Here is a 25,333-nt window from a genome sequence, read left to right as displayed (position 1 = left end):
AATGGAAGTTATTCTATGTAATACCATTACTGTACCATGGTATACCGCCACATTACTTATTTTTAAAGGTCTCGAAATCTAAAAAAATAATAATTTTGATCTGCGTTAGATTAAAAAAGGAATTGTCGAGAAATTGCAATTAAGTCACCAAATCATACTCTTTGACCAAATCATGAGTCAGAAATGCAGAGTAGAGAGAGAGAGAGAGAGAGAGACACCGTGTGGTTACAGCCGGATTTGCGTTATTGCAAATTAGAAACAAATCAATGTCTGCAAAACAATACGTATTAAAAGTACGCGAGTTAGAGAACCACAGGCTTTAACTAACTAACTAATTAACTAACAATAAATGAAATATTTAATTAAGCATTTTTTATTATAAATAAATGCCAACAATATCATGTTTTCTTGGACTATACCTTGAATGCAATGTAATGTAATGTAATGTAAGTCACTTTAGATCACTGTACCATTGTACCGCCACAATACGTTTTGTTTTTTAAGGAATGATGGCACTTTTAATGAAGCCACATGGACATAGTCATCCAAAAACTGTCAAATAATTGACAGCTATTTTTACGGTCGAAAGCAAGAGAGGCTACACAATGAAATGCATCCCTAAAACTGTTTTAATACACATGCATAATCAAATTAATCAAATGCAGAAGATGTGAAGAAGAATTTCTGATTTCGCAATGATTGCCTTGTTAATGTGTGCAGATTCTTTTGAACAGCTGCTGGCTTCCAAACATCCTCAGAGAACATTCAGTGAATCGTCATGATTGTGAGAGGATCTTCTTGAAAACACACTCGACTGTGAAGAGGCCGAACTTATTCAAACACACAGACAACACAGCTGTCCAGCATCTTACATGATTGCAGTGATTAGACGGGGGGTGGAACTGTCATTTGGAAGGATTTTCATATAAATACTGTTTATTTAAAGGATAGTTCACCCTAAAATTATACATATAATTCAGTGAACATCAAAATAAGCTCAACCGAACCTGCTTGGCGTGCGAGAACAAACCTCATTGGTTCTTGCTGAAGCTCAAACGTGCTGCGTAACACGAGAATGAACCTCATTAGTTCTCACATTAAAGGTGGTATCAGTGATTTCAGGCCCAAAAATATTTTTATCACATTCATCTAATCTTTCCTAGCGATCCGCTAGCTGCCCGCCCCATAAGCATGCCGTCAAAAAAAACGCGTCTCTGTAGGCAGCCTAGGCTCTGAGATCTGCACACAAAAACAAATGGTTTAGCCAAACACTCAAAACCAAAACAAATAGTGTTCCAACCAATCACCGGCAGGGGGAGGGTGTTGTGAGGTTTTGTGCTTGTGTACGGCTGCACGCGAAGTCAGAGCTGAAGAAAAAACTGGCTCAAAACCTCACAACACCCTCCCCCTGCCGGTGATTGGTTGGAACACTATTTGTTTTGGTTTTGAGTGTTTGGCTAAACCATTTGTTTTTGTGTGCAGATCTCAGAGCCTAGGCTGCCTACAGAGACGCATTTTTTGACGGCATGCTTATGGGGCGGGCAGCTAGCGGATCGATAGGAAAGATTAGATGAATGTGATAAAAATATTTTGGGCCTGAAATCACTGATACCACCTTTAATGTGAACATGATTGAGCTTCTGTTTACCACAACTGATGTGTGAGTGGATGAATGTTTATATGTGAAGAAAAGCCTAAATTCAATCTGTTCATCATAAAGCGATGGAGTCTCTTCAGAAAATTTAGTTTAAACTGCTCAATTCATATGGATTAGTTTTACGATCTCTTTATGAACTTTTTGAAGTGTCAAAGTGGCAGTTGCGTATCTGTCAATGGAGGGGCAGAAAGCTCTCAGATTTCATCAAAAATATCTTCTTTTGTTTTCTGAAGATGAACGAAAGTCTGCGACATGAGGGTGAGTTAAATTTCAGAATCTTGGGGGTTGAGTAATTAAGTAATTAAAGTGAGTAATTAAATTTCAGAATGAAAACAGAATTTTCATTTAGGGTGAGCTATTCCTTTAAGTTTCTGGGAGAACATTTCATGAAGAATTATATTTTGACTAAAGAAAATTAAGCCTAATTTAAGATGTTTCTTTAATCCCGGGACATTATTTTCAAGAAAGTTTGTCCCCCAACTTGTGATTTATGCATCCAGTTTTTATGGTGTGAGGACAAGGTTTTCTTTTGTCATCATGACATCATAATGACATCATGCCACACACTCTCATTTTACTATTATTAGTCATGAGTTAAATTCAGTTGTCTGGTCTCCCTTGTTTAGCTCAGTGCGCAATATTGAGCAGATTACTTTAAACAAAGGTGTCTATGTTCTGCATATACTCTTTATTTGTGCATATTGTACTGTCTGCATCAATTTAATACATATATTTGAATTCATTAAACAAAACAAAGTAACAATGTTTTGAGCCTGGAATTATGAAAGTATTATTATTTACTTAATGTAATTTCTAAACCAATCAACTTGTGATTGTAAATATCTGTCTTTTAGTTTTATATATATATATATAAGCGTCATTTAATGTAGTTGTAGTAGTCATTTAATATATATATATATATATGTAGTCATATCATAGCCTATGTATAAACAAACAAAATAATATTTTACATAAAAATGGAATTGCTCTTATAAGAGGGCTCTTTCGATTATTTATTCTCCCAAATTATAGACATACATGTATTTTAGTCCTTTACTACAGTCATTTCTTTGTACAACGAGCATATTTAGGACTACATTAAATGACGCTCTTTTCTCGTAACATCTGCCAAACACAACCTCTCTGTGACATCACATCATACTTCAGTCCATTCGCCAACCAGCAGCCTTGGATTGGCCAATGGCCAGATAGCGTGAGCTCTGCTCACCGAAGACTCGCAGCTGATTGGCTCATTATAAACAGAGGAGGCGGGACGCTGCAGTCTACAAACTGCAAGAGGATCCGCACCCTCATTATCATAAATTATTCAGCATCACCTAGAAGCATCGCACCAGCTCGAGTGCACCTGGATAATACACTTAAAGGGTTATTTATGATTATTTATAAGAGGAGGCATTTGCTTAAATTAATGCCATAACTTATTCTGAAAAATAGATTCTATTTTTCCCCACATTTTTTGCATGGAATAATAATTTAGAGTCTATTTTCTGATCACCTGTGCTGTTCTTTTAAGACTTTATTGACTTTTTTGAACGCCTTAAAGCGGTCTTATTATTTTTGTTTCTTATATTTGAAGTTATTTTCGACATGTGGACCTTTCTTGGCATTGCAAGTTTTACTTATATCTATAAGAAATGCGACGCCCTGGTGAGTTACGCGCCCAGAGAGCTGATGGTGGCCGCGGTGCTGTGCGTGTCCGTGGGTCTGATATTCACGTGCCTCGGGTTCCGCGGACAGACACTCAAAGCGCCTCAATTTCTCCAGATGCCTTTTAAACTCTTGACTACATTCTCTCCGACCAGAAAACTCTTCCACAGGTCTAGTACAGACAGCTGTAGTCGAACTTCTAAGAAGGTGAGATATTGTGTTTTTGATCATAGCTACTTTGTGTCTGTGTTTTCATAGTTGAGCTTGAGCATTTAGTTTTCATTCAGTCAATTTCAAGCAATTAATATGAACACTGGTACTAATTTACCACTAATAAAGAGATTTTTTACGAACAATTGAATCGAATTGTGCGATCATAATTTAAATAAGAGTTCATTAATTCAGGGTTAGTTCCCCCAAAAATTAAAATTCTATAATTTTCTCACCCTCAAGTTCTAATCCAAACACAAAAAAAGATATTATGAAGAATGTTGGGAACCAAACAGTTGATGGGCCCCATTGACTTCCATAGTATTTTTTCTTCTTCTCCATACTATGCAAGTCAATGGGGTCCAGCAACTGCTTGGTTACCAACATTTCTTCAAAATATCTTCTTTCGTGTTCAGAAGAAAGAAACTCATACAGGTTTGGAACAACTTGAGGGTGAGGATGAAAACATTTTTGGGCAAACTATCCCTTTATTCATATATTACATTATAAGGTACTTCAAGGGGTCCACAAATACATAAAAAAAATAATAATAATCTTTCATTTTAAAGACATTTCTAATACTTATAGGTAGTTTTATATTATAAATAATATAATAATATAAAATTGTATTTAATTTTAGAACACCAGGAACGCTACCATGAAAAAATACATACATTATATAAAAAAATTATATATATATATATTATATATATTTAAATAATACAAATAAATATAGATATTCTTATAATAAAGACAGCTGTTGCTTTCTATATGACACTCTTCTTAACTAGAGAGATGTAAAGCGAAAGAGAGCGACTGACAGTCAGTGCGATCAGGCAGAGGATCCCGAGGTCATCATAGTGGGTGCTGGTGTTCTGGGATCAGCCATGGCTGCCGTCCTGGCCCGAGACGGCCGGAGGGTCACAGTGGTGGAGAGGGACATGAAAGAACCAGATCGGATAGTGGGAGAACTTCTGCAGCCGGGAGGATATCGGGCACTCAAAGAACTCAACCTGGAGGGTACAGATCCTTTCTATTAAAAAGCATGCTTGTTCAAATCCTCTTTCATATTTTCGTTTTTTTTTTAATACCTAATAAATAGAAATGATCGTGTTTTTATTGGATAGATCTGTAATGTACAAATTCACATTTGTAGCTTTGTATTTAATTTTCATAAACTCACATTTTGTTACTTTGTGTTTGTCTTCTCTCAGGTACTGTTGAGGGTCTGGACGCCCATGTGGTGAATGGATATGTAATCCATGACCTTGAGAGCAGGACGGAGGTGGAGATCCCGTATCCCCAGCAGGAGAACAGCATTCAGGGTGGACGGGCCTTCCACCATGGACGCTTTATCATGGGACTGCGTCGAGCTGCCCTCGCTGAGCCCAAGTAAATACCTGATGCCGTTTGTACTTTCCATTTATGAGTATAATGACACCATGCTTATCATTACTAGTCTTATTTCAAAGAATTATTCTAATTGGAAAGCGGTTTACAGAGGTAAAACCACTGCAAGGGAAAACACACATTTGCATAATGTGATTTTTGACTGTAGACCACATATATGGTGAGATTATACAGTAATTGTCTGTCAGTCAAAGTTCTTTATAGAGCGCAACAGCTCCCACCCGTGACATTTGTTATGGAAGTATTTTTCCATTCATTTATCCCATAGGGATTTCAAAAAATCTCTGTTAAAGCGTTATAAGCCATGAACCAAGCCAATCAGCTACGAGGTGAATCACAACATTACAAACTTTGATTTGAAGCCAAAAAGTGTTTGAAAATCAGACAAAAATACAAAGGTACAAGACTGTGTACTTAACGGCTTTAGTGAGGGAAAGAACTGCAATCCCATGAAGCAGTGCGAACAGCATAATCAATGAAAAAAGTATAAAATGTGAAGTATAAAAATACTAATTTAAAAATTTTGATTTTATATATATATCCCTGAATATATATTAAGTTTATTGCAAAAATATGCATATATATTCAAATACTTAGGGACACGATTGCATAGTTTGCAGTGCTTCATGGGAGTAGGCGGAGCTAATGAGATCTGATTGGTGGAATTTTTTCTCTACAAATTACGCTGTTAAACATTTTGAAATAATCAAAATAATGAAATAATGCGGGACAACGGCTTCAACAGAAGCAAATACTATAGATCAACAACGTCATAGCTTACAGTAGGGCTGTCTTTAAAAATTTGTTAGTTATCATTGAAAATGAATTACCCTGTGGAGAAATTGAATGGAGTTTTTACTTCAGGAACCTGATAGTTATTGGCATCTATGGATCCATTAAGAACCTTTAACATCCATAGAACCTTTCCATTCCACGAAAGGTTCTTTATAGTGGAAAAAGGTTCTTTAGATTATTTAAATGTTCTTCACACTGAGAAAAAAATGTTTCTTTTAAGAACTGTTCAGTGTTCACTGAAGGGTTCTTTGGGGCATCACTGTAAAAATCCCTTTTTGGAACCTTTATTTTTAAGGCTGTAGATGTTCTTAAGTGTTGAATTTTGTAAAGAGTCTTTGTAAGGGCTTTTGTTTCTCTTCACCCAAGGATTTAGAAACTGATGGGTTTAATATCATGTCATATTTGCATAGTGTGAAGTTCGTGGAGGGAACGGTGACGAGCCTGGAGGAAGAAGATGAGTGTGTGACAGGAATTCAGTACAGGGAGAAAGACTCTGGGATGATCAAGGTAATGGCATACTGATACTCGGTTGATAAAGGGATCACAGATATTTAGAGATGCTCTGGCAATCATCCACACGAGGTCAAATACTTCTGTAAGCCACACTTTTATTCACATGACCAGTGTTGGGGGTAACGCACTACAAGTAACGCGAGTTATGTAATCAGATTACTTTTCCCCCCCAGAGAATTTGCATTTCCTTCAGCCTGAAGCTTATTCATTTCACTTTTGTCTTTACATTTTCCAAAAATATAACATTTTTGCAATTAAAAACAAACAAACAAGCTCAGCCCAGGTGATAAAAAGTAAAGCAAAAGTAATGTAACATTACTTTCCATAAAAAGTAATGCAGTTAATTTCTTTTTTAGGGAGTAACACAATATTGTAACGCATTTAAAAGTAACTTTCCCCAACACTGCACATGGCATGTCACAGTTTGATGAAATACACTCCTTAAAAGTGTTATTTAAGCTTTTTCCTCACTGCAATTTTACTCTTTCCCTCTCAGGAGATCCATGCTCCTCTGACTGTAGTCGCTGATGGCTGTTTCTCCAAGTTCCGGAAGAATCTGGTTTCTGGGAAAGTTAAAGTATCGTCTCATTTTGTTGGATGCATAATGAAGGTAAACATAAGGGTGACGGTTGCACACTTCTGTTAAAAATTCGCAAGCAACACAATGACTGATTGTGCGGTTATGTTCTCTTCCAGGACTCACCTCAGTTCAAGCCCAATCATGCAGAGCTGGTTCTAGCTGATCCCAGTCCGGTGCTGATCTATCAGATCTCCTCCAATGAGACTCGGGTTCTGGTGGATGTCAGAGGAGAGATGCCCCGAGACCTTATGCAGTACATGACAGAAAAAATCTACCCCCAACTACCAGGTTTCGGACATAGACTTTAAAAAAAACCTCATTGCTAAAATGGGTCCTTTTCATACTCATGGATTTCTAAAAGACTACTTACTTCAGTTGTATTTCTATATAGAGCACAACAACACAATTGAAACATTTAGACAACAAAATGCTAACAAATGTGTATATTTTGCTTACACAGAGCATTTAAAGGAGCCGTTCATGGTGGCATTGCAGAATGATCGCTTGAGAACGATGCCAGCCAGCTTCCTGCCACCCTCACCAGTCAATAAACCAGGTAAGCCATAAGGAATGACTCTCTATATTGTGTATCATCACACACACACACTCAAAAGTTTGGAATAATTAAAATTTTTGAAATTTTTAAAAGAAGTCTATTATGCTCACCAAGGCTGCATTTATATGATCAAAATGCAGTAATATCATGAAATGTTATTACAATTTAAAATAGCCGTTTTCACTTGAAAATATTGTCAAATGTAATTTATACCTGTGATGCAAAGTTGAATTTTCAGCAGCAATTACTCCAGTCTTCAGTGTCACACGTTTTCCACTAAAATATAAAAATGCAGCTTTGGTGACATTAAACTGGTAGTGTGTCATGAAAACCCTAAAATGTAGATGTTACATTAAACTGCGATAGACCCGTCAAATGGTGAAAAAAAAAAAAAAACACACACACACACACACACACACACACATCACACAGTTAAAATACTCTTTCATAACATAATTTTTGCATCCCTAAAAATGAAGACCAAGTGCATAGAGTGAAATTGTGTTGCGAGTGATGACCCACCTGTCCTCCATCAGGAGTTCTGCTCTTAGGAGACGCATATAACATGCGTCATCCTCTGACCGGTGGCGGGATGAGTGTCGTGCTGAATGACGTCCGCATCTGGAGAGACCTGCTAAAGAACATCCCTGATCTCTATGACAATACAGCTGTGCTCCAGGTAACAGCTAGCATCAGATCCCTTTCTGGTGCCAGTCATTGCTGATCCTCACTGCAAATCATATCAAGACAAGAACGTTTAACATCAACTTTGCTGCAAAACTTAGCGAGTTGACTACATACTGTAGGTAACATTAGGTGTGCTCTAAGATAACTTCTTATTGATTAACCGAATTTACAATTTTAAAAAATGTCATGATTATCAGTTTTTTTTTTTCTTTTGTTAAATCAACTTAGATAATTAATGTGGTTCAGATAACATAATATTTTGAGTGTCTTGATTAAATCTCATTTATTGTATTAACTCAAATTTAAGGCAACCAGGTAACTTACTTTTTTAAGTTAAACCAACAATTTGTTTACAGTGTAGGCACAGCAATAAGTAAGTGTAATGCCTTTGTAGGCAGTGGACGGTAAGGCACCTCAACAGGTTTTAGAGCAGATGGTATTGGATAAATGCTTAAATGCAGCGGAGATCATGGTGCAACAGAGAAATTAGGCTGTTTTTGTTGTCAGGCGAAGAAGAAATTCCACTGGGAGCGGAAATCATCTCACTCGTTTGTAGTGAACGTCTTGGCTCAAGCACTGTATGAGCTGTTTGCTGCAACCGACAGTAAGTGACGAAACGAAACACATTCTTAAATATACATTTTTTGGTTTCACATTTTCACAAATCAAAGTCTCATTTTAGAAGTAATGCGTTATCACGTTACTCCCTACAAAAGTAACTTATGTTACTTGGTTACTTTTTGTGGAAAGTAATGTTACGTTACTTTTTCTCACCTGACTCAGACTCGCTCTCTTCCAAGCCTTTTCAGGCTTTTTTTTTTTTCATTGAAAAGCAACATGGCATACTGTAACATACACCTTATTTTTCTTTTAAAAACACATTTAGAATATTATAATATTCTAAGCATTTAGAATATTTCCTGACCCCTAGAGCTATATGTATGACATACAAAAGATCTCTCAGCATTACAGCTTATATTAACTCTTTATATTGAAAGTCGAAAGAAATGTGTTTTGTGTACTTTTGGTCAATTCTGGCTCACATGTGACTACATTATGGAGAAGAGAGAGAAATTTAATGCAGCAGTTAAAAAAATGTTTAAGCAAAGTTTAAACTGAAAAATAATGTGCATTACTTTTAAAAAAGTAGTAAAGTAAAATAATTAAAAAGTTAGTAAAAATTTACTAACATTTACTGCGTTAGATTAAACTGAGAATCATAGCACTTGCATATTGTTGTCCTACTGTTAGTTTAACTGCTTCTATTGTTCTCCTTTGTAAGTCGCTTCGTATAAAAGCGTCTGCTAAATGAATAAATGTAATGCAATAAAGTAATATATAAAGAAATGCATTACTTGTTACATCAAAAAAGTAATTGATTACGTAATCCAAGTAACTTGTAATGCATGTAAACCTTATGTTGATTTTCAGATTCACTGTATCAGTTGAGAAAAGCCTGTTTCCACTATTTCAAACTTGGCGGAGAATGTATCAACGGACCGATCGGCCTTCTGTCGGTGTAAGTATTTACAAACACTCTGCCACTGAAAACCCATCTTGACCACTAAGCTGAAAACATCACTGCGGTCCTCAAATCAGATGTCTTTCACTGGTTCTTGCATATACATTGTTGTCACACCACTAATCTGTTTTTTTTTTCCTTAGATTGTCACCGAGACCCTTGACTCTAATCGGTCACTTTTTCGCGGTGGCCCTGTACGCCATTTACTTCAGCTTCAGATCTGAATCCTGGTTCACAATTCCACGAGCGCTGGTCAAGAGTGGAGCCATCCTGTACAGAGCCTGTGCCGTGATGTTTCCTCTCATTTACTCAGAGTTACAGTACCTGGTTTACTAGGAAGGAACTTTCAAACTGAAAAGAAACTGATTTTTTAATTTCTCCTGCCATTGAACGCGACGCATCTGCCACTGGTGGCTACATCCAAGTGCCTCATTTTCTTTGGGAAAAAAAAGGGATTCCTGTCAGAAGACTGCAAAAGGAACAAGCCTCAGATGAGGAAATTCTTTGCCTGTATTCACATGGTGTCTGATATTAATAGACTTATATTTTCATAATGATATGGTGAAATTTGCCTTGACCCCTGCAATTAAATGAGGAAAAATCCTGTGCTTTATTTTAAAGTCAATATTGCTGAGTGCAAAATAAAGATTAAACCACTAGGTTACTTGACTTTTAAAACTGTGTAAATGTTTTAATTGTTTTCAAAATACTAAGGACAATCAATGGGACTGCATCTCATTTGTAGCTAAAGCACTTGTTTTCCTCGCGTCGGTGCTTTTTTGCAGTTTCACATTTTTTTCAAAATTGTGTTTTGATTTTCACATGGGACTTTCATTATCATTTTTGTCTTTCTCTGTTGTTTAAAAAGTTTTCAGGTCAACATTTAGTGCCGTCAATATTTTTTATTTTTTTTTGCAATGAATATGGCATTCTATTCAAAGTAAAATCATGTGTATATTTTCTGAAAGTGGACAAGAGCTTTAATGTGAAGATCGAATTAGTTTCTAATGTGAACTAATTCAACCATGAGTGTGCTGTCATGGCGGTGTCACATTTATGTTCATCATGTGTCTGGCTTTGTGTATGTAGCCAATCGACCGTTCTTCAATATAATTTGCCCTCTTTGTAAATATATATATTTTTTGTTATATTTGGAGTCAAAAATAGTTTGAAATATTATAAGACATTTGTGAACCTGTTTTAAAGGCTTTGCATTTTTAAATCTCTCTCATTCTTTTATAATTGGATGGAGGTTTGTGGTATAAATTACCATCACAACATTTTTGTGCAATTTACAATATATCCACCAGGTGGCGCTCTTGCACCAGCAGGATGACAATAACGTCACTCTGACCCTGTAAACAAAATAAAAAGATTACAAAAAAAAAAACAACAACCTTCCAGACTACAGCCGTATATATTCAGTGTTGTCAATAAGCCCCAGGCAGATGCATTTACACTTTCATCTCACAGCATCACAGCCCTGCTGTCATAGTAGTCTGGACACCTGCTCAACATCACGAGTTTGTCATTAGTGTGAAGAAGCTGAATATATTTACTGAAACAGCAGCAGACTATAGATATAAACAATTGTACAGCCAGAACTCCCTCCTCAGCAGCTTCAAAAAAATTCTCCTTTCCTACAAGCACTGACTCTTCATTTTTGACACCTGTCAATCACCCCATCATTGTACCTCAATCAAAACGCTACTTGTATCAAATTTTGTGACGTCGTTTGATGTGAATTCTCATCGCATTTAGTTCTTGCGGTTCAAAATGTGGCAATTCACTTCGCTATTACCATCTGAAAGCTTTATGGAGCTGCTGTCAAAGTTTAAAAGTGGTAATAAATACAGCAAACAAAAATCACATGTAATCATCATCATCCTTGTTATAATTAGCACATTATAATATATTCTTGGTCTTACAAGTCTCAGTATTTTTGTAAAAAAAACATAAATAAACAAAAATGTACTTTTTTCAGCCACTCATTACTAATGGATGAAATTATGTTTTTTCTCCCCGACGAATAAGATGTTTCACGAAGAAATACGACAGATTACAAACGTGAAATAGTATTTCATGTTGACAGACTTCCCTTGTGAACCAAATTAAGCAGATTTATGGCTGTATGAACCATGAATTTTCCTATTAAAATTTTTTCCCATGATACTATTGTAAAGATATAGTTTTGAATGATAATATCATGGTGCTTTGACATACACCACAGGCCTGAAACATTAGCATATTCATTTAACTCGACATTAGCACGGAATTACTTTCCCAAAACACTATGGTATTAGAACAAGTCAGCATTAAAAAAATAATAATAATCATGTAATTGCTTATTCAGTGCTGAAGAGCTCAAAGAAAGACCAAAGAAAATAAAAACCATAAAAGACCTGATTCTGTCCCAGGTTACAACAATTTATTAGTATTCATTGTTCTTTATACATCACTGTAACATTATATTCCGGTGAAATAGAAGAAGGATTTGTTTGCACTTCTTTGCACTTTGAAAGGACCTTTGTGCTCCTCTCGCTGTGTGCACAGTCAATCTAGACACCGAAAAAAAAAAAAACCTGACAAAAACCAAACAAAAAAACTCCGGGACAGGACACGTGAAAAGAAGAGAGTCCGTCAGATTCGACCCTGTGCTCGACCGCTGAGACGCCCGTCCGGGGCTTTTCCTCTCCACAGTAGCAGCAAGCTCTTTATAAATGATTCATTTACTCTATGATCTAAAAGACAAACAAAAATATATACTGTACTGCTACTGCTAATGAGGCCTGAAGAACCTGGCTTGAAACTAGATTAATAAAGTGCGAGAAGCAACCCACCAATCCACACACTGTATATTCATTTATATATATATATATATTTATATTTATATATAGGAACAAATCTACTATCTTAACATTAATTTACAGGGTAATATACATTATATTAGTAACAGCTGAGATATCAGCACAAAAAAGATCACTGTCACACTTAACAGCAATACATATATATATATATATTATTTTATATATATATATATATATATATATATATATATATATATATATATATACACATATATATATATATATATATATATATATATATATATATATATATATGAATTTATGTATATATATATATATATATATATATATATATATATATATATATATATATATATATATATATATATATATATATATAATCATATACATAAATATAGAATTGTCATTATATTCATGAAAAACAATTAAACCACGTCTCAGGCTTTTCAAATGATACCCAGAAAAGCAATAAATCCGTCAAGACGTAAAAGGTCTCTTAGAAAGAGAAACAGGGAAAACAAAAGTGCCCCGTTTGGATTATTTGAGGTCACAGGACAGGAATTTGCATATTCCACAAATCTATTGCGACACATTTCTGCCTACGAACAGTAAAAGTCGGCCCTTCCGAAAGCGGAGGGGTCGGTGTTAGCCACACTCACATGTAAAACCCACTGAACAGAACATTACGACGATGGGGTTTCCGATTATGTGCTTCGACATGGTGTGTGCTATGATAGTGAACGACAGAAAGACTACGAGTTTCACGACACTTGAATATTTCGCCTCAAAAGAAACTACGGATGTGTTCTCGTCTTCTCGTGGACGCCACCGCGATCCAAAAAAATGCATATTCTTCCTCTGAGAGCAAGGGAATGTGTTTTCAGTTGTTTGCTTTTCTTTTTCCGTAGTTGTTTTTCCCCCCGTCGATCCCCGTGTTGCAGTAGTGACATCCTATGGGCTAACATCATCTTTTGAACATTCTCCTGCCGCTTCAGCTCAGGTAAATTGGACTATGGCAGTTCTCGGGCAGCCCAAACCCGTGCCGCCACCACCATCGTTTTCATTGTCATCTCCACTCGATGCTAAAGGTGCTCACGGGGGTCCCTTGTTACATCCTCCCGTTCGTTATTGACGCTGCACACGGCTTGAACAAAACACATATACTAAACAGCACAAAGAAGAGCTCTGTATTAAATGCAGGAGTAACATACGACAAGCGCGGTAACAGTAGCGTCCGTTACGGGCTTCCTGGGAGCCGCGTGATGTGCAGTAAGGTTTGGGATCTGCCTGCTGTCCAATTCCTCTTTCCAACTAACAACACAAAGGTACCTCCCTGTATGCTGCTACTCGAACGACCAGATCTCAATATCCTGCACGAAGAAATCCTCCTTCATGGAGAGCATGGGATTCCCGAAGGTTTTGCATGAATGACTCCTGCCGTGATAAAGATCCCCGTCCAACCAAAGCCCGAATTCACCACTGAAAGAGAAGAAAACACTCTCAAATAAACCCTTCATGTAAACGGACATAGAGGGAATCATTTTAAAAATAAAATAAAGGGCTGTACAAAAACATACTCTACATGAGTACATGGACACTAGTCCTTCTCATTTTCATCTGTCGTTGCCTTTCCAAATGTCATAATGTAAATGATAACCACTGCTGAAAAGTTTGAGGTCAGTAAGATTTTGTTTCTTTTAACACTTTAAACAGCAAGGATCCATTAAATGTGAGAGTAACAAAAACAAAAGTGAGAGTAAAATAAAACGAAATTTACACTGTTATAAAAGATCAAAAAATAAATAAAACAATGCTGTTTTTTAACGTTCTATTCATAAAAATCCATCACGGTTTCCACAAAAATATTAATTAACATTGATAATAATAATAATAAATGTTTCTTGAGCAGCAAATCAGCATATTAGAATGATTTCTGAAGGATCATGTGACAGAAAATTCAGCTTTGCCATTAGAGGAATAAATTCATTTAAATAAAAATATATTCAAATAGAAAAGTTATTTTAAATTGTAATCATATATTTTTTATCAAATAAATGCAGACTTGGTGAGCATAAGATACTTCTTACGAAAAACATAAACAAATCTTAACCACCCCCAAATTTAAAAAAAATGTAAACAGTGATGTAAGAATGAATTGCTTTCTCAAAAGTTTCTTAGTGTGCATTAGCATAAATTGTCACCTACTACGACCAGAATTACTGTCAAGTTAAATTGTCAACATTTTCACAGTTAGCTATCTGAAAAATAACCAATATACACAGACATTTGAAACAAACTATCTTACCCTTACTGAGATTTGTAGTTGCATGTTTAGTTTGTGCGACGAGACAATAAGCTTGCAATGTGCTGGCCAAACGTTCAGGTTTACATTTGCATACACATTTTTTTGGTCTTACACAAACATCTCTAACGAAAATCAGTATTCAAAATATTAAAAGTGCCCTGAGTTACCGACCTTCCTCCACCAAAGGCTAAAGAGTCCATGTCTCCTTTAATGAAGAACAGATTATCACCAGTCCATTTGTACGCCTGCCAGCGAGAGAAACAGCATTTTAGAACAAGAAAACACACTTGGTCTCTCTAGTTCAGTTTAGTCAGGGTTTAAATCCTGCAATGAAGTCTTTGATTATGAAAATGCCAAATGACAACCACAATCAGAATTAATTTCAAACTGACAGCTTATTCCGCCAGTAACGAAAATGAATGGATAAACTGAGCACAAACCTCAAACTCTGGATAGAAGGTGAACAGGAAAGTCTCTCCTGTGCCGTAGAAACCCTCGCTGACTTTGAAGGGTTGGGAGGCCAAAGCCCCAAACATCTACAAGATCACAGAGACTAGATTAGGAAACCACTGAACCAAAATCTTTACATTGCTCCTGGTCACAAGACATACGAGAACCAATGGCTTTGGTGTTTTTTTTTAAATATTGTGTTAAGGTCTGAGACTGTCACTTGTGAGAGATAAAGAGAAGAGTCTGACCTGTCCGTCACTGTCTTTGATAACCAGTAGCATGGGCGATTCCTGATCCTGCATCGTCCGGTACAGTGTTTTAATGCTCATGCCATGTTTAGATGTGCTGAAGGTCAGATTCCAGTGGTAACCGATGGTTCTGGGTGGGAGATGTTTCGCCAACTGCATGAAAAACAGGAAATAAGATAATGCATGGTTAGGTGTGCATTAAACTATTTTAATACATGACATGGAGGCAAAGAACCACTGCTGACCAGGGTTATTTTGGTTAACTAAAAACATTTAAAGGGGACATACCGGTATCATGCTAAATCCACTTTTTTAGCCCTTAAATGCATTTTGTTGTATATTTTTAGTGTTTAGAAGTAAAGAAAATTTGAAATTTGTCTCTTCAGGTGTTTCGTTGATATCTTTATATTCTGTTTTGGCCTTATTTTTCAACCTGTTCCGATTTTTCTGTTATCTATGACGTTTTGTGAACAATTACGTCATAGTATTTGCAGCAGAACTGCCAAATAAGGACATCGACTACCGGCTCAACACTTTGAGCAATCCTCCATTTTTTTTTCTCGCTACGATTTTGTAGTCCAAGCTCAAAGATGCAGAACTTACGAGAGGGTAAGTCAAAATGTTCGGTTGTAGGATGTAGTAACCCACACGCTTCAATACACCGTCTCCCAGCATCACCTCTTCGAAGTGCCTGGATGAGTTTTATTTTTAACGGAAATGTACCCATAAAGTCATTTTTGTGTGCGCGAACGCAAAGCTCTTTAAGGATAACTACTTCAGCAACAACAGGGTTTTTTCTGCATTGAATTTGTTTTAGCGCCCACCAAAGCGATTTTTTTGTCCCGCCAAAGTCTTATTTGATCGGTGAGTAATGTAGATGAACTGCCGCGCTTGTGACAGGGCGCATGTTTAACTGAAAGAAGTCGTGCGCACACGCTCTCTCTCTCTCTCTCTCTCTCTCTCTCTCTCTCTCTCTCTCTCTCTTCCGAGCCAGGCGAAAGTGTAAACAAGACTTCACCATCTCCAAACTAGGCGCTGTCTTGCTCTCTCTCCCTCGCACATATTAATCAAAATAAATCGACACGGTGGTAAAAGGTCGGAACACCAAAGTTTCATGTGGAGCATTCGGAGATATTTTATTACTATCAAACTACAAAAATGGCCGGAAAATGGCCTGGAGTTGAATCGAGTGTCACCTCTACAACCTGGAGAGGGGGTGGGGTATGAAGTGTCTCATTTGCATTTAAAGAGACCGCACCAAAACGAGTTGCTCTCAGATGCACATCAGAAAAGGGGGAGAAAATGGGCCTGTGGAGCTATAATAATGAGGAATTCAGACCCAAACATTGCAGTTCCGCTTTATATAGACCACAAATGTATGATTTATATGTAAAAAGGAACGATTTAAAAGCATGATGTCTCATTTAAAACTTTTTTGTTAATTGAAATAAAGCTGAAATAAAGTCAAAAAATAAATACAGGATGAAAAACTTAAGCTAAATGAAAATTTTTTAAATGTTGCCTTGGCAACTAATTGACATTTAATAAGTTGAAGCACTAAATTCACTAACTGGAAATAAATAAAAACTAACACTAAAATAAAAATAAATTAAACGTAAATAGTAATATAAAAATAATAATAAAAATGACAAAAACATATACTTTACTAACATTTCTATTTAAAATTTAAAATACAAAAAAACATTAATAAAAACAATAAGAGTTTATAAATAATAATAAAATAATACTGGACACCAAGCTGTGAATCATTCCGTTTACACGTGGTCACAAGCCAACATGGACAAGTGAAAGCATTGATGTTTGCAGAATTGGATAAAAATACTGATTTATTTTTTGTTTAGTTAAGTTTGTTTCTAGAGGTAACTGGATCTAGAAGAGTAAAATAAAGTACCATGGTAAGATTCTATTTATTTGAATAAATAATGAGTTTAATTACTTCAAAAACAGCAACATTACCACCTTTTTGCTTTTCAGTAGCGAAGCTATTTTACTGATAAGTCACGGGGCAGCACTGACATGTTTCTGTGCTCCTGAATGTTCCTGTTATTTTTCAAATAGTTTCTGCGGTAATCTGGAAGTAAAAATAAAGTGATAAAAAGAAAAGGTGAAAAACAGCAGAACACGAATGAATAACACAGCAACATGAAGATGTAGAACGAATAAAAGACGTGCAGGATCAGAGCAGAACCTGTGAAACATTAAGAGCCCAATTACAGTAGCACTGACCTTTCCACACTAGTAGACACAGAGAAGCTGAACACCATATTATATACAGTGCTGGTCAGAATGATTTGCCCCCTTGGTAATATGATCAAAGATGGCTGTAAAAAAATAAATCTGCATTGTTTATCCTTTTGATATATATATATATTTTTAAATGCAAAAATCTAACCTTTCATTGAAGTAAAATAAATGAAAGTGGGAAATTTTTTTTTTTTTTTGCCAAGATAACAGCTCTGAGTCTCCTATAATGCCTGATGAGTTTGGAGAACACCTGACCTGAGATCAGAGACCATTCCTCCATACAGAATCTCTCCAGAACCTTCAGATTCCCAGATCCATGTTGGCACTTCTTCTCTTCAGTTCAGCCCACACATTTTCTATAGGGTTTAGGTCAGGGACTGGGATGGCCATTGCAGATGCTTGGTTTTGTGCTCAATGACCCATTTTTGTTTTGATTTTGATGTTTGTGTTTGGATCACTGTCCTGTTGGAAGATCCAAACATGGCCCGTTATAAGATTTCTAGCACAGGCTGTCAGGTTTACATTTTTTATCTGTTGGTATTTGATCGAATCCATGATGCCATGTATCTGAACAAGATGTCCAGGAAAATTAGGCCCACAGCATTAAAGATACAGCAGAGTATTTCATTTTACACATGGGCTACTTTTTATCCCTGTATGAACCAAACCCATATTAAGTGTTTGCTGCCAAAAAAATATCTTTTTTGTTAGTTTCATCTGACCATAGAACGTTTGAAAAGTAACTGACACTACTGGAACTTCAAACAGGACGGTTTCTTTGGTCCATTAATCTTAAATAATATTTGAATACAGAATTTTGTCCACATCTGTGGAAGAATACAGATTATTCTGTCCAAGTAATTTTTTAAAAAGACCATTTTATGGTGAACCAGTAGTATTATGGACTAGTAATATTTTTATGGTGTTTTTATTTTCATTCACTGTCAGATTTTTTTCTAATCTTTAGGGGTATTACAGCTTAGATACGCTGTAAAGATATGCACTTTGTACTTCATCTACCCCTAAAGTCCACCTCACCAACAGATGGCAACAGATACTTTGTCGGATTTATCAGATAAGTGTGTTACCCCTGTCAGAGTCTGTTGGAGCTTGTTTTCACCGATTGAACATGGTGAATCAGAATCAGAATGTCTGAGAAGTGACATGGCATGCTGTAATCTGGTGACTGTCTGCGTTGGTCTAATATTAGTATTAGTAGTTTTTCTTAAATGGAAAAGAGTAAGCATGAACATTGTTTTTTTTTCCTATTCCATGAAAGAAAGGAAATCATATAGGTTTTAATGACAAGAGGGTGAGTAATTATTTTTGGCTCAAGAACAATCTCCTTCACTTAACCAATCGTTCTTATGCCCTTGGCCATAACATGACAAGTGAATAAATCTGTCTGTTAACATGTCTGAGACCATCCTCCGGTCGAGGATCAATAACTGGTGAACAGCAGTGAGGGACGTCTATTTTTGGACCAGTGGATCGATGAAAAACTGTGAAGCAGCTCTTTTAGATGAAACAAACAAAAAAATAAGATCTTTTTTTGGCAGCAAACACTTAATATGGGTTTGGTTCATACAGGGATAAAAAGTAGCCCATGTGTAAAATGAAATACTCTGCTGTATCTTTAATGCTGTGGGCCTAATTTTCCTGGACATCTTGTTCAGATACATGGCATCATGGATTCGATCAAATACCAACAGATAAAAAATGTAAACCTGACAGCCTGTGCTAGAAATCTTATAACGGGCCATGTTTGGATCTTCCAACAGGACAGTGATCCAAACACAAACATCAAAATCAAAACAAAAATGGGTCCCTGAGCACAAAACCAAGCATCTGCAATGGCCATCCCAGTCCCTGACCTGAACCCTATAGAAAATGAGTGGGCTGAACTGAAGAGAAGAAGCGCCAACATGGATCTGGGAATCTGAAGGTTCTGGAGAGATTCTGTAAGGAGGAATGGTCTCTGATCTCAGGTCAGGTGTTCTCCAAACTCATCAGGCATTATAGGAGACTCATAGCTGTTATCTTGGCAAAAGCAGGTTGCAAAAAGTATTTAATAAAATGGGGCAAATAATTTTTCCCAATGTGTTTGGAGAAAAACATTTATTTCATAATGCGATTCCCCCCCACTTTCAATTCTTTTACTTCAATGAAAGGTTAGATTTTTGCAAAATATTTAAATAAAATATCAAAAGGATAAACAATGCAGATTTATTTTTTACAGCCATCTTTGATCATATTTACCAAGGGGGCAAATAATTCTGTCCAGCACTGTATATATATATAGACACACATATATGGTGGGCGCCTGGGCGGCAGGTGTTTCCTCAACACATGTTTGTGTCCAGCGTTCTCTGTGTCCTCCGGCGGCTCCAGGCTTTCCCAGCGCTTGGAGAGCATTGAATTACTCTGCGTAATGACACAAGTTTATTTGATTTACCAACAAAATGGTCTACGTCTGAATAAAGGGGTCTGTGAGAGGCCACCTCAGGTGATCCATTCACAGAGCGCTGATGCATTTGAAAGTCGGGCAGCCGCAGGGCGCAATGACTTAAAACCTCATAACAGCACAAAACCGCTGAAGCTTCACAACAAAACACATTGTAAATGGCACAGTGAGATCAGATCAAAAGATCATGGCCGTCATGTACGAATATTACAGAAATGTCCCTGACAACTGCAACATTTATTAAACAACAGTCAAAAAGTGTCTGAACACAATCATGCTTTATTAATGGAAGAAAGTTGAACAAAACATGATTGTTGTAACGGCAAAAAAGAAATTACAGTACTTAAATTTTGTTCTGTTTCAGTGTTATTTTTTAATTATTAAAAGTAGTAATTTATACTATTATAATATTTATTCATATTTTGAAACAGCTTTTTTGTTTAAAGTTTAGTAAATTTGTTATGTGCTACTGTCATTTTTTTAAATATACATTTTTCTATATATCTTTAATTTATTTAAACTTAAAATGATCTTATTTTAGTAAGTTGCCAGAGCACTATCTCATACAATCGTATGGCTTCAGAAAACAAGTCATATGTATAAGGAATCATTTTCTGAACTCACTCAACAATTCCTTGTTGAATGATTAATTTAAAAAGAACCAACTCAAATGAGTCATTTGTCTATGAATCAGACTACACTGTATTTTTCTTTGCATGCATCCAGCAAAAGCAAAGCAATAGAAAGACCTGCAGTCTATTCATTGTCTTTGTATTATTTTGTGCCACCCATTCTATCTCATCACATTCAATTTTGACTGCAAGCTTACAAAACTACGGCACAGCGGCATTAATCCTAAATAATATTTTAATACAGAATTTTATCTTTAGGGGTATTACAGCTTAGATACGCTGTAAAGATATGCACTTTGTACTTCATCTACCCCTAAAGTCCACCTCACCAACAGACGGCAACAGATACTTTGTCGGATTTATCGGATAAGTGTGTTACCCCTGTCAGAGTCTGTTGGAGCTTGTTTTCACCGATTGAACATGGTGAATCAGAATCAGAATGTCTGAGAAGTGACATGGCATGCTGTAATCTGGTGACTGTCTGCGTTGGTCTGATATTAGTATTAGTAGTTTTAAGCATGAACATTGTTTTTTTTTTTTTCCTATTCCATGAAAGAAAGAAAATCATATAGGTTTTAATGACAAGAGGGTGAGTAATTATTTTTGGCTCAAGAACAATCTCCTTCACTTAACCAATCGTTCTATGCCCTTGGCCATAACATGACAAGTGAATAAATCTGTCTGTTAACATGTCTGAGACCATCCTCCGGTCGAGGATCAATAACCAGTGAACAGCAGAGAGGGACGTCTATTTTTGGACCAGTGGATCGATGAAAAACTGTAAAGCAGCTCTTTCACCGCAGCACCACTGTGCGCTTACCTTCTCAATCTGCTCAGCCTCCAGAAGGTCACTGGGTTCGTTCAGGTTGGGCTTGAAAGTCTCTGGCTCCAGACTGGCGGAGATGGACGTGCCATGTGTGGAGTTCACGTCCTCTTTTGTGGTGATCTAAAGACAGAAGACACCATTAGCAGACCATCTATTGCTTTATGCCACATAAATCTGAGACTATAACAAGGCATGACTCTAGATCTTCCCTTAAATTTACCCTCGCAGTAGGGATTTGGTATTCAAAACATTTGTGGAAGTAAAGCTGCATAGAATTAACATGCAAATTCAACCTTAGCAGGAGTTGAGTTGACTATCTATGGTGGAATTAACCTAAGGGGACACACTAACCTGAGACAACAAATCTAATCTCACTGGAAAGATTTTGGCGAGGCAATATGGGATATTGTTTTCATATAAAAGATTTGTTGTGCATTAGGCTAATTCCCCAAAGTCAGTGGTTCTCAACCAGTGAAACTTGTCAATTTCCTTATTCAGCCTGTTATTATAATAATTAGGCATACTGTTGTGCCTATGCAGCTCATGGTAACATTAACAAGCTTCATTATATGAGCATAATGATTCCTGAAACACATGAACTGATAAAATGTATACTTTAAATGCAAGTACAATTTACTTCACTTTTATAAGAATTTTTTGTACTGTGTTGGATCACCACTTGATATTCAATATAAAATCTGGTTCCTGAAGCATAACCAGTTGAGAAGCACTGCTCTAAAGTCTGCGACTTGTGGTGTTATTTTACAATGTAGTGCCATAGACAGTTAACATTCTCCTTCTAGTGGCCTAAACACACTCAGGTTACACCGACCGTGCTTCAATTACATCAATTGTTTACAACAAATAATCGAGCAGCAGTCAGTGCAGGTCTCGACCCAAACACCCGTCTGAACCTCAGAACATTCACAACATGGAAATACAATCCACTTTTCCTAAAACAGCTTCCAGAAAATTCCTCATTTCAATCAGCTTGTGTGTTCTAAGGGCATGCAACTGCTTGGTATCTCCAAAAATGGAATGTAGCAGATCAGCAATGACATAAAGCTGCTAATTTACGCATCTAATAATTAGAAAATTCCAAATACTTTAAAATTGTATTTAATTTGTGAATTCCACTAACAATATTTTAGAAATTTTGCAGGGACATGAAGTTCTAATTTGCGCATCTAAGAATAAAAAAAATCACTTAAAGTACTTTGTATAGAAATTATGGAAATTATGGAATTTTCTGCACAAACATTGTTTTGGTCACAGGCTCAAACTGGCCATCCACAGCAAGGAAAGTACACTCTACAAAACCTAGAACTACATCTGCAGGGTTCTACTGATTTTGTGCACCTGGAGGCGTTTGCATAGGGAGCGCAGATCTTCACTGTTTAACGCATCGATCCGGCAGTGGTACTCAGTCCATGAGACTACCTGCTCCAGAGACGGGGACACAACCACACCGCTGAGCAGGACAACAGGATGAGGCCAAAATATGGACAAGAATGTGCAGATTGGAACTCTTTTAATACAAGATGTTAACTACTAAAGTTTGAAAACTGCGGTCAGGAATGATCGCCTTTATGGTATATGGAAGAGATGAGTGTAAGATTGAAAGTCTAGATCATGTCTATATGTTAAACTACACAAATGTGAGCAGACAACACAGAGAGTGTTTTGCATGATTGTGTGAACTGTTTTGCTTGAAGCTCTGCAGACAGATATGAAAATCATATTCATAAGAGCTAATGTAAGCCATAGCAGAGCCACATAGAAATAACAAACACCCAATGTCCCCACTGAAACTAAATATTCTGTCATTATTTTACTCACCCTTATTCTTAAACTCAAATGTTGCATACTTGATTAGAAAGCTCTAAAATTACTCTGCTACCATACCACTTGAATAAAGACTTGCACCTCTAAGCAAGAATACCACCTTATGCTGACCTTGAAATTTTACGGCATGTGTTATCTTCAGTAAATATCATTCTGACCTGTCACATAATTTAACAGCTTGTTGGTTGCCACACCTATTAACTATGTGACACATTCAATAACACATTCAACTTATGACCTACAAACAACATGAAAGAATCATTCACCAGAAGCAAGGTTAAACTTTTGTCATTTACCACTGCTCAGGTCATACCAAACCAGAGAGGTTATTTATGAGGAATACCCCAGCCAATACCCAATGCAGTATTATGAAAGTGAAAGGGGACTGAGGCTGTCAAGTTCAAAAATGATAAAAAAAGGCAATACATGTTTTATAAAAGTAGTCCATAAATGAAATAGAAAACAATACAAAAGTCTCCAGAAGCCATACTTTTACATAATTAATTGAAGTAGTTAAATGGAACATCGAATTATTGAGTTAAAATAGTTCACAAATCAGACTAATCAGGTTTTTTGTTTTGTGAACTGGAACAACCGATTCATTGAAAGGATCCGACTCACAAGAACGATTCACTAGACCAGTGGTTCCCAAACTTTTTAGAGCGGTGTACGCCCTGGGGCATTTAACATCCTTCTGCGTACCCCCTCTCTTCTACAAACTTAATTATTAATATAATAAATAAAGCAATAAATTAAACTAAATTAATAATTTCATTCAAATGAAACCATCAACAAAAGCCATATTTGCACTGCAGTGGCACAAGCTGAATCTAGTGTATTAACACTGTTAAATCCTGCTCAGAGGTTGATTGAATGCAATTACAATGGCATAAATAATGTTATGAGCTAGGCTAATGTTTTAAATAAAAAATGTTCAATAGAGAAATATGAAATGATGTTAAAAATGAAGTGATGCTTTTAAATATTAAACTTAAATTGCCAGTAGGTGGTGGCAAGTAACCGTCTTAATAATTAAGTCATTGAGTCAATCGTTCATTCAGTAGCGAAGAAAGTGGCTGTATTTATGAATGGGTCATTGAATCATTGACTCTCCAGATTTGTTCAAAACTGCAAATTCGTTTACTAATGAAACACCGTTGCGTGTTGCTTGAAGACCCAAGTTTCTCTGAGGCTTTTGTTGGAACTATTATTTTGTTGCACAATAAAGAAAACAAATGCTGCATCCTTTGAAGGGCACATTCGAAGGCTGACTGCGTCACTGCTGCGCGACGAAGGCTGTCCCAATTCGAAGGCTCCTTCAAATGCGTCCTCCGTTTCCCATGAAATGAAGGATACAACAGATGGATCCTTTGCTGCCTTGCCTACCCCAGAATTCATTGCGCGCCAGTGACGACAGGATTGAGAGAAATTACTGAATTTCACTTTTAATTATTAAGTATTGCAAACGCATACAGAAGCTCAACCAAACATGAATGACGCGCAAGAACAAACCTCTTCCGGAGGCTCAAACGTGTTGCGTAACCAATGAAGTTAACCATCACAGTTACGTTTGAGCTTCAAACAATCAATCTTCAGAAATTTTGGACTAAATCACTCAATTCATATGGATGTTTTACGATCTCTTTATGAACTTTTTGAAGCGTCAAAGTTTCAGTTGTATAGGCTGTCTACGGAGGGACAGAAAGCTCTCAGATTTTATCAAAACTATCTTCATTTGTGTTCCGAAGATGAACGAAAGTCTTACGGGTTTGGAACGACATGAGGATGAGTAATGACAGCATTTTTTATTTTCGGGTGAACTATTCCTTTAAAAAGTCCACTCCCTATTCACCTTCCTTATATGGAAAAGAG

At 36.5% G+C, this 25,333-nt stretch overlaps 2 protein-coding genes and 1 long non-coding RNA gene across 5 annotated transcripts in view; 1 reads left to right on the top strand and 2 right to left on the bottom strand.

Moving 5' to 3' along the window:
• Positions 1-3,265: 3,265 nt before the first annotated feature.
• sqlea (squalene epoxidase a) lies at positions 3,266-11,286 on the top strand (the record flags this gene model as incomplete). The annotated part of the gene is made up of 11 exons (XM_081388932.1): positions 3,266-3,532; positions 4,327-4,555; positions 4,750-4,927; positions 6,151-6,247; positions 6,750-6,863; positions 6,950-7,121; positions 7,294-7,389; positions 7,926-8,068; positions 8,584-8,680; positions 9,508-9,595; positions 9,742-11,286. The coding sequence occupies 11 exons, from the start codon at positions 3,266-3,268 to the stop codon at positions 9,932-9,934; spliced, it is 1,674 nt and encodes a 557-aa protein (XP_081245058.1). The 3' UTR covers positions 9,935-11,286.
• On the bottom strand, positions 6,334-9,613 carry LOC308704544. The gene is made up of 3 exons (XR_014031814.1): positions 7,912-9,613; positions 6,957-7,665; positions 6,334-6,816 (listed from the first exon to the last, which is right to left on the bottom strand). It is a non-coding gene; the product is annotated as an uncharacterized lncRNA (long non-coding RNA).
• A 2,042-nt stretch (positions 11,287-13,328) lies between the features above and the next one.
• Positions 13,329-25,333, bottom strand: part of LOC308704542 (oxidation resistance protein 1-like) — a 73,788-nt gene continuing 61,783 nt past the window's right edge. For 2 of the 3 annotated variants that reach the window (XM_081388929.1, XM_081388931.1), the window contains exons 10-15: positions 22,976-23,056; positions 21,611-21,736; positions 15,430-15,582; positions 15,172-15,267; positions 14,903-14,976; positions 13,329-13,905 (exon numbers count right to left, since the gene is read on the bottom strand). In XM_081388929.1, the coding sequence (XP_081245055.1) occupies positions 13,770-13,905; positions 14,903-14,976; positions 15,172-15,267; positions 15,430-15,582; positions 21,611-21,736; positions 22,976-23,056 (666 nt within the window). In that variant the 3' untranslated portion in view covers positions 13,329-13,769. The remainder of the gene's footprint in view (positions 13,906-14,902; positions 14,977-15,171; positions 15,268-15,429; positions 15,583-21,610; positions 21,737-22,975; positions 23,057-25,333) is intronic. The other variant, XM_081388930.1, reaches the window with a different exon arrangement.

Source organism: Scardinius erythrophthalmus, assembly GCF_964197995.2.
Source record: "Scardinius erythrophthalmus genome assembly, chromosome: 16".
In the NCBI taxonomy this organism is placed as follows: domain Eukaryota; kingdom Metazoa; phylum Chordata; class Actinopteri; order Cypriniformes; family Leuciscidae; genus Scardinius; species Scardinius erythrophthalmus.
The sequence above is the reverse complement of the archived record's forward strand: the minus strand, read 5'-3'. Positions and strand labels throughout refer to the sequence as shown.